General features: G+C 48.2%; 1 protein-coding gene across 1 annotated transcript in view; it reads right to left on the reverse strand.

Moving 5' to 3' along the window:
- Nucleotides 1-579: 579 nt before the first annotated feature.
- LOC311254127 (uncharacterized protein) overlaps nucleotides 580-12,727 on the reverse strand; it is a gene marked incomplete at its 3' end in the record, with an annotated part of 33,450 nt that continues 21,302 nt past the window's right edge. Inside the window, 16 exon segments of the mRNA XM_084384528.1 lie at nucleotides 580-684; nucleotides 920-1,047; nucleotides 1,307-1,331; nucleotides 1,334-1,409; nucleotides 2,116-2,218; nucleotides 2,429-2,491; nucleotides 2,818-2,927; nucleotides 3,202-3,366; nucleotides 3,447-3,628; nucleotides 3,781-3,885; nucleotides 4,506-4,607; nucleotides 4,739-4,858; nucleotides 6,265-6,390; nucleotides 9,404-9,511; nucleotides 10,255-11,288; nucleotides 12,385-12,615. Coding sequence (XP_084240654.1) covers nucleotides 580-684; nucleotides 920-1,047; nucleotides 1,307-1,331; nucleotides 1,334-1,409; nucleotides 2,116-2,218; nucleotides 2,429-2,491; nucleotides 2,818-2,927; nucleotides 3,202-3,366; nucleotides 3,447-3,628; nucleotides 3,781-3,885; nucleotides 4,506-4,607; nucleotides 4,739-4,858; nucleotides 6,265-6,390; nucleotides 9,404-9,511; nucleotides 10,255-11,288; nucleotides 12,385-12,615 — 2,783 coding nt within the window.

The raw sequence follows: 12,727 nt of genomic DNA on the forward strand, positions 1-12,727 counted from the left end.
CCCTCTCTCTCTCTCCCTCCCTCTCTCCCCCTCTCTCTCTCTCCCTCCCTCTCTCCCTCCCTCTCTCTCTCTCTCTCTCTCTCTCTCTCTCCTCTCCCTCTCTCTCTCTCTCTCTCTCCCTCCCTCTCTCCCCCTCTCTCTCTCCCTCCCTCTCCCTCTCTCTCCCTCTCTCTCTCTCTCTCCCTCTCTCTCTCTCTCTCCCTCCCTCTCTCTCTCTCTCCCTCTCTCTCTCTCCCTCTCTCTCCCTCCCTCTCTCCCCTCTCTCTCTCTCCCTCCCTCTCTCCCCCTCTCTCTCTCTCCCTCTCTCTCTCTCTCCCCTCTCTCTCTCTCTCTCTCCCTCCCTCTCTCTCTCCCTCTCTCTCTCCCTCTCCCCCTCTCTCTCTCCCTCTCAGTTACAACGCGGTGACGTCACGTGGCGAGGTCGCTGCGCTGTTGCAGGTGCTGCCGGCGGCGCTGCAAGTACCGGTCCCATCCAAATGCAATATAGTACCGTTTTAAATGCTTCAGTACCCCGGTACCAAATTAGTACCGGTATACCGAACAACACTAGTCCACGGGTACAGGTGAGTGAGGTCTCACCTTCGTCTCGACCCGGCAGCGTCTCTGTTGAGTCTTTACTGCACAGTTTGATTCTGCTCGGACCGGCCTTCCCTCCACGCTGACGCACCATGAAGCCCCCGATACCTGAGAAACATGGAGACAGGTAGAGATGAAGACAGGTAGACATTAGGACAGGTAGGGATGAAGACATGGAGACAGGTAGAGATGAAGACAGGTAGATATTAGGACAGGTAGGGATGAAGACATGGAGACAGGTAGAGATGAAGACAGGTAGACATTAGGACAGGTAGGGATGAAGACATGGAGACAGGTAGGGATAAAGTCGGAGGAGTGAGTGTCTGCTCCCGTCCCTCCTTACCAGGCTGTAGGGTTTCCTCTTCCTCTTCTTGTTGCCGTCGGTAACCTCAGGCTCCTTGGTGACATCATCGTCGTGGCCGTGGTCTCGCTCAGGGCTCGAGTCAGATTTCATCTCACACTCCAGGTCACCTGGATAGAGAGGGAGGGAGAGAGGGAGGGAGGGAGACACACTTTAACTTTGGACTTCACTAAGCACTGTTGGACGGTTCAGACCTGGGTTTTAGGTTCAGGTTTAGTTTCAGGTTCAGGTTTAGTTTCAGGTTCAGGTTAAGTTTCAGGTTCAGGTTTAGTTTTAGGTCAGAGGTTAGTTGTGACGGTGGGCAGTGCATGACATGCTCGAGGGTCCTCAGAGGGTTAGAAAGACACACATGAGTGTGTGACCTCTGACCTCTGCTGTGGTCCTGCTCAGTGGGGGGGTCGGCTCAGGTGGAGTCTGCAGGACGGACACACTGTTCTGGTTGATGATCCTCAGCTTCAGTTTGGGTTTACACCTGCAGACAGGAAACAGCTGATTAGTCCGATGACTCTGATGAGGAAACATCTGCAGCTCTGTCCGATCGAGAGCAATCAGCTGTGTAAACAGGAAGTCACTGCAGCTCGTTTAAAGATTTTCAGGAGGATTTCTTAATGTGAACTGCTGCGTCTCAACGCTTCTGATCGCATCGACTTCCCCAAAGACTGAAGGACAGTAAGAGATCTGTGGCTTCAGCTCGTCCACTGTGAGACCGAGCCAGTCAACACGTGTCAAACACCTCATCACAGGTGAGTTCATGATGTCACTGAGGGAATGACAGGTGAGCCGGTTGTGTCTGTCGATGGAAGAGAATCTAAAAGAGTCTTTGTAAAGTTGGAACTACAGTTTTTACTGTGAACAAATACAGCGACCTTAAAACAGCTGTTTTTAGAATGGAGTCTGGTTGAGCAGTTTTAATGTTAAAAACACAAAGTGAGCTGAGCTGCGTCTCATGATGAAGCTGGTAAACAGCATGAAGTCACGTCTTCACCTCCTCTCAGCTCGGAGTCAACGCTCCTCATTCACCACAGACACACACATGTAATCAGATTACAAGGGTTACAAGTCACACTAGACAGATTATAAAACAGCAAAATAAAGAGTGTTAATGACAGAAAATGTCGTGACTGACGTTAGCATGAAGCTAAACAGCTGCTGCATCCAACCACTGACGGCGTGTTTACCTGCGGTACCTGCGCGGTGACATCAGAGGTTCAACCAGAGACTGCAGGTGAGAGAGACCCGACTCTGTCAGACACACTCCGTCCTGAGTGTACGTCTTTGTGTCTGCACACACACACACACACACACACACACACACACACACACACAGTAACATTATAACCTGTGTTGTCCTCACACATGTTCACTGTAAACAGGATTTCTGTGACGCTTCTGAAACTGACTCTACTTTTATAAAGACACATCTTTAAAATGTGTGTGACCGACAGTTCTGCTGTTACAGTACATGTTGGAGGGTTACAGAGTGGTACTGACCGGGTTCTCTGATCCTGGAGATGATCTGAGCCATGTAGGGCGACTCGAAACTGTCTGACCTCACTGAAACAAACAGTGTTCAGATCAACACACAAGAAACTGAAGGCACAAACCAACATGAGCTCCAAGGTACTACTGTTAACACTTAATAATCAGGGCTCACAGATATTTAAACAGCTTAAACATTAAACAGTAAAGACTTTTTCTCTAGAAACATGTTGGCAGGTGAACTTCGGCCCACTTACCTACTTTGAGCAGAAGTAATAAACTATCATCTCTCTTACAGTAATTATGTTGTGGAGTGATGTTCTGCAGCTAGCTGAAGTTAGCATCGCTCTGGTTCCTCTGTGGGATTATTGACTGGAGGAATCTTTTTTGTGTGTTTTTACCGAAGGAGCCGCGGCCGTGTGTTCGGCACAGCGAGCAGTCGAAGCCTTCATCAGCCGCGACCTCCACCTCCTCTTCAGTGGTCAGACCCTGACACACAGCGTGGACCCACCTGCACACACACACACACACACACACACACACACACACACACACACACACACACACACACACACACAGTCTGAGATGTCTTAGTTTTGTTCAGATCCCTCAACGATGTTACAAAGAACAGCCGTCCTCACTGTGACCGGAGGACCTGTCGAGTGTCTCAGGAACAAGTCTACTACACATCTGTGTGTGTGTGTGTCTGTGTGTGTGTGTGTGTCTGTGTATGTGTGTGTGTGTGTGTGTGTGTGTGTGTGTGTGCGCGCGTGCGTGTCTGTTACCTGTCACACTGCTGACACTGCAGTATGAGGTCGTCCTGCGAGTATTGTCTCTGACAGAGAGGACAGCGGCTCAGACTGTCACATGGTCCACAGCGACTGTAGTTATTCTGCCAATCACAGTGCAGCCCAGGGGAGGAGGAGCCACACTGGACACACCACACACACCTGAGGACAACACACACACTGTCAGAGAGGACAACACACACACACAGTCAGATTGACAGGTGATTGACAGGTGGACCCACCACTTGCACTTCCAGGCTCCTTTAGGTACGGTATGAAGGGGCGGGTCCAGGCAGTAGGTGTGGTAGCTGATGTCACAGTCGTCACATAGCAACAGTCGCCCAGGGTCACTGGCCTCGCCGCATGCCTCACACACAGTACACTCCAGACAGCGCCACCCTTTGGTCAGGACCACACGTGTAATCTGGACACAGCAAACAGAGTAGTCAGATTACAGAGAGAGTCACCAGATTGCGGGTAGAGTAATTAGAGTAGAGGCAGGATTGTATCAGATGAGCCTGCGTACAGAAGTCCATAAACAGAAGTCATGTTTTAACTCATGTGTTTGTTACTCACCTTGACGTTCACACAGTAGGGATGGTAACACTGTCCACACTGAGAGCAGGCCAACAGTCTGCCTTCAGCTCCCTGACCAAAACTACCACACACAACACACATGTCCTACACACACACACACACACACACACACACACAAATGTTTGTTAATTGACCTCAATCAACAGTGATTGTTGGATCCAAGTATCAAACTCCTGACTGAACTGAGGCATCATCATGTTCTAAGTGTCTCTCAGGCCTCGTTCACACCTGCTGTCACCTGCGTCCTGAGTAATCTGATTACAATGTTCAGCTCTCAGTCTGTCAGTTCACAGCTACATTAACCTGCACTGAGTGACACCTGTGATGTGATGTCACTTCCTGCTCTGTATGAGACACACCCGTCCATCACTGAGACAAACAGACGCCATGTTTCTCCTCAAAGACAGAAAGAAGTTCATGTAGAACATTTGCTGAATTCACAAGAAGGAACAAATCAGTCAGAATCAGTCAGAGACAGAGTTTCACACAGTTTATAAAGTGTCTCCAACTCAACAACTCACTAAACTGACACATTTGTTAAGGGAGTCTGGTGATGTTGTGGTTGGATCACAAACAGTTGCTGCCAACATCGGCAGGTTGGCTCCTCTTATATTCGGGCTGATATAAAAAGTCTTGGTATCACAGCGACACCAGAATTGGATGTTTTTAAAATGGGACTCTGGTGTGTACAGGTGAAAGTGTACCTGTCTGAGGGTGAAGTGGTCCGAGGTGGAGAACATCACCACCGTGTTGTGCATCGAGTTCTCCTCCTCCTCTTTCGGCTGGAACGGCTCCACATACACAGACTGACAGACAGAGAGGGAGTAAGCAATATCTCTTATATTAGCTATTGATCAGCACTGCTGTGTGCGTGTGTGTGTGTGTGTGTGTGTGTGTGTGTGTGTGTGTGTGTGTATGTGTGTGTGCGCTTTCTTACTCCAGGTGACACAATCAGACTGTCCTGAGTCTTCAGTCGGCTCCTTCCTCTTGCTCCTCTTCCTGCTCCAACACCTCCCCCTCTGGACCTCCTCCTACCTGGAAACCCTGAACCACGACCCTGAGGAGGAGGAGGAGGAGGAGGAGGAGGAGGAGGAGGAGGAAGAGGAGGAGGAAGAGGAGGAGGAGGAGGAAGAGGAGGAGGAGGGAAAAGGAGGTGTAACATCAAACCATGTCACCAATGCTTACATGACTGGGCTTGTCACACATACAGTATGTTGCCATGGAAACACCAACAGTACAATGACATCAGCAGGATCCCCTCACTGACCTGAAATACAAGAACTTTCAAGGACTTCAAGGTTTACTTTAAGGCTGATTCAATGAGCTGAAGATCAGGATCCTTCTTGTTCTTAGTGTTTACTTTTTGATTTATTCAGGAGCTGAATCCAAGTCGTCAGTCTCACATGATGTTTGTCAGTTTGTCTTCAGACGGTGACGTCATCATAAAGACGAAACAGCCGCCGGCGTCGTCAGTGACGTCGTCTCCTGATTGTAGAGCTGCTCCTGTATATCAGCAGCACACAGAACTGAACCAGAACCAGAACTGCAGTCGTCACTATGAGCAGATTTATTGTGATGTTCATCTTGTTTACGAGCTGTTCTGAGCCCAGTTGGCTCCATGTTGGTGTTGGTTCTGGTTCTGATGAGACGATGTAGTTCACTGAGCGCCTTAACACAAAACTACATGAGGTTTGACTTTAACACAACAAACTGACAAACATCATGTGACTGATGACCCAGTTCAACTGGATCAGAACATCATGTGTCTCCTCGTCCACTGATGATCACCATGAGGTCGACCGAGGGGGCGGAGCTTCAGCTCTCTACTGGCACAGCTCGTCGAACCGTGACTGCATATTCCTGCTGCGCTGTGATGACGTGACAGATCCCTGACCTACTCTACAGTAAGCGCCACACTTTCCTGTTGCATTGTGGGAATTTTCAGACACCCTAAAAAGCAGAGGTGTCAAACTGCCGGCCCCTAGGCTCGGAAAACAAAAGCAGCAGCGCATCAAGCTACTTAACATCTAACTCTGCTGGGCCGTAAATATGCATCAGGGTCTGTGAAGGTTCACTTTTAAAACCCCTTTAATAAATAGTTTGAAAGGAAATGAATTCAAGGATTTTCAAGGCTTTTCAAGACCTGCAGAAAACCTGCAGGAGATGAGGAGTGATTTCTGACAGCGTGATTGGCTGATGCCTCTACTGCAGCTCTTCTCCGCTGTGTGCTGTTTCTAAGCTCCTCCCACCACACACACACACACACACACACACACACACACACACACACACACACACACACACACACACACAGTTAGTAGGCTGCTGTTAGCTCCAGCACACACACACACACACACACACACATGCAGATTCAAAGTGAGGGTGCAGTTGTTGGTCACACAGTTACATCCCAGTGGGGCGGGTTAGTTACAGCCCTATCAGAGTTAGGGTGCGCTTCTTTACCACTCTCATGCTCCAGAGGGGGGAGTCCGGTGGGCGGGGCTTAGGGCTGTCCCACCCGCCCTCCCCCATGGAATCCTGGGAGGACGAGGGGGGGCTCACCGCCCTGCGACTACTCCACCACGAACCCTGAGTTAGGGGGGGAGGAGGAGGAGGAAGGTGGATGAAGGCCAAAGAGGGTGAGGAAAGGGGGAGGAAGAGAAAGAAAAGAGGAGGTGGGGGACAAAATGCAGTAACATAAATGCAACAGCCACAAAACCAAAAGTCGAACTGAAAAAGAATCAAAACAACACAAAGTGACGATGTTACCATGCCAACAACATGCAGCCAATCAGAGACAGTCACACTGGGACAGACTTCCATCTATACCGGAGCTAAACCAACCAATCAGCCGACCAGGAACAGGAAGTGAGTCGAGTCTTACACTGATGTACATGTGGCCAGAAGTCAGTGGACACCTGACCATCACACCTGCAGGAGCTCCCAGTCTGAACCAGGAGGCTGAACATGGAGGTGGATCATTTGCAGCTGAAACAAGAGCCTGACGACTGCTCCTGAACATCCATACATCAGCTCATATACACACTTTCATTTTTGCAGGGATCCCGTAAATATAGTTCTCAAACACAAAGATGTGTGAGAGATATTTTACAGTACATCAGTACACTGAATTTAATAAGTTAAAACTATCGCAGACATCTTTTCCTACATTATTACTATTATTTATAAAAAGTTTTCCATCATATACATCTGACAACACAAACGCTGATTATGAATGTCTCCATTCTCCAAATCCACAAGCTGATTTGACTTTACATTTATTTTCATCACCGACGGCTCTGTCACTGTCAGACGATCACATGTGGATCAGTGAAGAGCAACACATCTACAAACTCTTCTTTAAGAAGATATTTTACAACAGCTCGACTTTATCCTGCTGAACTGACAGTTCAAATAATATTCACCAAAAATAAAGATTCCAGAGTTCAACAACAAATAATCAGTAATAAGCTCAATGAACAAAAGGCCTTTTATACCTCTACCACCAACTGCAATCTTACACCTGAACCTGGGCGTTGTGGCGTAACATCTGTGTCGGTGCAAACAAATTCCAGAGTGAATCCTCTTTTCAAAAAAATCAATAAAGGATCTTTGGCAATGTTATCAGTTTAGTTGAGTTTTTCCTCCACGACTGAAGCCTCTTCCCAAAGAGCTTCCTCCAATACGAGTCAGCTGATCGTCTTCATCACACAGGAGAAGAGTCTGGAAGTGACGATGCAGGCTAACGCTGAGCTAGCTGCAGGTTAACGCTAAGCTAGCTGCAGGCTAACGCTGACTTGCTGAAGGATAAGCTGCATCGTTTAGACATACACAGGACTCACACAAGCGTAATTAAAAGCTATTAATGTTTGGTTGGTTTAGGATGGGGTCATCTGCAGTGAGTGGTGCTGCAGATGATACTCTGTGAGTGTGTGACGTCCGACACTATGTCAGAGCCGTTGCTGCTCGGCACTTCCCCTTCAGATATTTCACCAAGTGACTTGGTGCGTCCCGTGACAGACCCACACCTGAAGTGACCCGTGACCTGTCCTGTCAGCAGTGTGTGTGTCTGAAACACCTGAATAGTCTTTGACTTTTGGCCTTATAGTGGAAACAGATATGATCCACTCTCAGTCAACAGGCTGTAATCTAGATCAACACCACATCTGTCGAGGCCGCTGAATCTCAACACACACATTCAAGACTCACACAGACAAACAAACAGCTTCATGCAATGATGTCTCTGTGTGTGTGCGTGTGTGTGTGTGTGTGTGTGTGTGTGCGTGTTCGCGTGCGTGCGTGTGTTAACCAAACATGCTGAAGAACAGAAAGAGTGGATGCAGTATCAGTGAATGGCAGGTGAGGAGGAAGAGGAGGATGTAGAGGAACACTTGGTGGTTCTACGTGTTCGTCGCTGCCTAACAAGATATTTCCCATCATCCCCTGAGAGGACTGAGGTGTCACACTTTGACCAGACTGAAGAGAGAAGAGGAACCCAACACCTCAAATCAACTTTAACATGACGCTCATTAATGATTATTACTGACAATAATAAGTCTAATAATAATAATTAAGTCTGATGTGACAGCAAATTAAATAAGTTGAGTGTTTCGACTGAACAAGCTGTGATGAGGATGTTTACTAGACAGACAGAACTTATTAATTGAGAAGAGGAAACATTTTAAGATTAATTGGTGAGATAATTATTATTATGGTGTGTTCACTCTGAATGCAAAGTGAAGTTTTGCGTGTTTACTCGCCACAAACAGTCGGATTACTTTACTGTACATAAGGTCAACTCTGAATGAAGTCAGCACTCAGCAGAGACTCTGGTTCTGGTTCTGGTTCTCTGTCTCCTCTCTGCAACATTACGTTCACGAAGTAAAGTCCATTTCCCCTCCAGCTCCAGTCAGCAGTCAACATTACAGAACAGAACCACCCGACAATGGAGGTCACCTTTGGATCACTGCTGCAGTCAGGTTGATCAACAGGAGTGAAGATAAATCCACAAGTTCAAAAGTAACTCTGAGCTCTGCTCCCGTCGGTGAACGGCTCCGGATCAGAAACTGATGAGACTCCAGGTGTTTATTCCTCCAGCAGGTCTGGATCTGAACCCACTCTCTCCTCCGGCAAAGCCCCACAACATGTGCAAATCTTTTGATGAGAGTTCAACATTTTCAACTCGCGTAAATATGTGAACAAATTTTGCCTATTTGTATTTCCCAACGCAAAGAGTTGCAAATCTGAGTCCATTTGTGGATTTTAAGGACACGTGAAATATTATCTTTGTTTTCTAGGGGAACACACCATCAGCTCTTCCTGAGTGTTGTTGATGAAACGGCAGTGACAAATCTCAGAACTGACAACGTTGACTCAAAAACATGAGCATTAACTTAATGGTTTACATTGTCAACTTCATGTTAGTTTTGTTTGCGCTGTCGTGTAGATGTTTGACTTGAGAAATAAGACAAAAAAAAAACTTTCATTTCCATCACATGTTGGGAGAAACCAGTTCAGCTAAACTGGGAAAGAACCCAGTGGGCTGAGAGAGTGACACACACACAAACACACACACACACATTAGAGGGCAAAGGTCACGTACCTGTTTGATCCTCGCTCTGCCGGGGGAGAACTTCCTCTTGGTAATGGCTGGTTTACCCATACCAATTTTGGGAGTGAGGGGGAGCACGGTGGTGGGAAGAGCCTGGGGCTGGGAACAAAAAGTATATGAAGCAAGGTCGGTCAGCAGGTAGAGAACACAAGGAGCACACAGTCACCAAGAGGAGAACACAAGGAGCACACACACTCACCAAGAGGAGAACACAAGGAGCACACACTCACCAGGAGGAGAACACAAGGAGCACACACTCACCAGGAGGAGAACACAAGGAGAACACAGTCACCAGGAGGAGAACACAAGGAGCACACAGTCAACAAGAGGAGAACACAAAGGAGCACACACTCACCAGGAGGAGAACACAAGGAGCACACACTCACCAGGAGGAGAACACAAGGAGCACACACTCACCAGGAGAACACAAGGAGCACACAGTCACCAAGAGGAGAACACAAGGAGCACACACTCACCAGGAGGAGAACACAAGGCGCACACAGTCAACAAGAGGAGAACACAAAGGAGCACACACTCACCAGGAGGAGAACACAAGGGAGCACACACTCACCAGGAGGAGAACACAAGGAGCACACAGTCAGCAAGAGGAGAACACAAGGAGCACACAGTCAGCAAGACGAGAACACAAGGAGCACACAGTCAGCAAGAGGAGACCACAAGGAGCACACAGTCAACAAGAGGAGAACACAAGGAGCACACAGTCAACAAGTGGAGAACACAAGGAGCATACAGTCAACAAGAGGAGAACACAAGGAGCACACAGTCAACAAGAGGAGAACACAAGGAGCACACGGTCACAGGGGAAGAGTTGTTAGATTTACCTTGGAGAGAGGCGGTGACTCTCTGTCTGGGGGGGAGTACCCAAGAGAAGGTGAGGGTGGAGAGAGTGGAGGTGGGGTGATGGGGATTCTGACGGGGGAGGTCTCAGGCGAGGCCTCGGTGGAGAAAGGAGACTGCCTCAGACGGATGGAGAGGTCATCTGACGGCCTGGAGGAACACGGAGGAGGTCTGAGACTGCGACCCTTCCCCCGGCGGGAGAAAGTAGGCAGGCTGGGAGATGAGAGGTGTAGGAGGGAGGGGGGAGGAGATGAGGAGGCCATCAGCTCCATCACCTCCATATCTAAAGAGGGGTCCAGCTCCAGCACAGGGCTGACTGGCTCCTCCTCCTCCAGGTCTGATTGGTCCTCCTGGTGAGTGCCCTCCCTCGCCTCGTCCACTTCGTCCTCACCCATCCTCCCAGTCACTGCCTCCCCCTGCTCCTCCTCCTCCCTCATTGGCTGTTGCCTGGAAACCACGTCACTAGCAGCTGACCAGTGTGATGCTGTTGGCTCTGGTGTTTCAGGAGGCTCCTCTTCCCTATCTGAAGGCTCAGCATGTGATTGGTGCTTATCTTTGGTGGGTTCTGTTGCCCTAGCAACAGGTTCAAACTGGCTCTGCGATTGGCTGTCATCATCCACCGATGTTACATGACAGGACAGTGTTTTGTCCTCAGGCCCCGCCTCTACTCCGTTCCCCATCTCTGCTTGTCGTTGATTGGTTAGTTCCTCCTCCTGGGGGCGGACCTCAAGAGGAGGGGAGCAGGAGGTGAGTAAGGCAGTCCTGTGACGGGAAGAGGGAGAGGCCTCTAGAGAGCCAGCTCTAGAAAGAGGAGGAGGAGGAGACTGTGGTGAGGTTAAGGGGGAGGCAGGAGGTGAAGATGAGAGAGAGAAGGGGGGCTGTTGAGGGGGTAAGGCAGAGTGTGGTGTGATGGTTTGGGGGGAGTGAGGGGCAGGCTGCGAGAGGACGGGGGAGACAGCACCCTCAGTGTGAGGAGGAGGCTGATGGTCTTCTTTCAGAACAGATGCCAGCTGGACTCCTGCACAGAGGGAGAGATCAGCTCAGAGTTACTCGTGTGTCTCAGGTTCATCCTCACATAATGTTTATGTCCGCCATTCACAACATACATTTTCAAACCCTAAAACAGACTTTTGGAAACGCTGCCAGGAACCTTATGAGAGCAGAGACAAACCACATTGTAAATAGAAAAGTCTGTAAAAACCCAGAAATGACAGAGCAAATCGCCTGCTTTATCACAGCTGAACTAGGTAACATATCAGCCAATCATGTTGCTGCACTGACGTGACTGCTCAGTTGAGAGATGCAAGACAGTTTCAACCGATCTGGTGCGGCTGCAGATGGACTTCTAATAGACACGGAAGAGGAGAATATAACGGTAGGCTTGTTGCGGCACATCAGTGTTACAGAGTGAGCAGGTATCTACTCTGTGCAGCAGCAGAGTCGCAGGTGTCACATTTCAGCTATAATGTGACAAGAGCAAGAACAGTTGACCAACAAGATGATGGTGGAGGATTTGTTGTTTAAACCCAGTGCAAACAGGGAATCTGATAAAGTCAGCAAGGGAAAAGGAGTTGGGTACCTCACTGAGAAGTTGGAAATGTGCAGCCTCTTGTCTGCAGCTCTTCATCTAACAGCTCCTTCTTGGTCAATACTCTCATTGGCTGATTAAAACTGACAAATTGAAAACTGATCTGCTGTCAACAAATTCAGAAAACAAAAGCTGTTTTGCTCTGTAGACGCACAGCGGTGCTGTCGTTCATTAAAATGTTTCATTTCCTGTGCCTACTTCAAAAGTCAACTTGTGTTCCACCAGTTAAATGTTTTTAATGTGAAGCAGCAGCATTAGGAAATGTTTGATTTGCCTTAGCAGTAAGTGAGCCTCTTTTCTTGTAAAAATCACAAAGGGAAAAACTTTTTTGTATAGCAGAATTATGTTTTAAACCCTATTTAGGGCAAAGTCACAGAACGTTTTACATAGTTTGATTCAGATTTGACTGGTGATTCTAAACATGCAGTTTCTATCTTTTGGTAACTACCTCTGTCCATTCAGTTACACAGAGGCCTGATTTTGTAGACCCGAGATACCTGCCCAAGGGCATTGCCGACATTCCTACCTGCAAGAGGACAGTTTGAGCTGCTGTGCTGATCCTCCTCATCCTCATGGTCTTGCTCTCCTCCTCCTTCTGTACTGTCAACAAGCTCCTCCTCTTCTGGCCTATCCTTTGTCTGATAGGGCTCCTCCACCTCCACCTCCTCCTGCTGAGGAGCTTCTCTCTCCATCTTCTTCTCCTCTTCAGTCTTGCTCTCTTGCAACATCTCTTCCTGAACCTCAACCATGCAAATGTCTGAATCAAGAGGAAGATATAAGTTTAGCAAAATCAAAAATTTGGACTTTGGAGTCAGAGCAAATAATAATTTTGTCTATATATCAGAATTATTAATGTCTATGCAACATAT

The sequence above is a fragment of the Pagrus pagrus genome, assembly GCF_965226575.1.
Source record: "Pagrus pagrus genome assembly, contig: HAP1_SCAFFOLD_423, whole genome shotgun sequence".
In the NCBI taxonomy this organism is placed as follows: Eukaryota; Metazoa; Chordata; class Actinopteri; order Spariformes; family Sparidae; genus Pagrus; species Pagrus pagrus.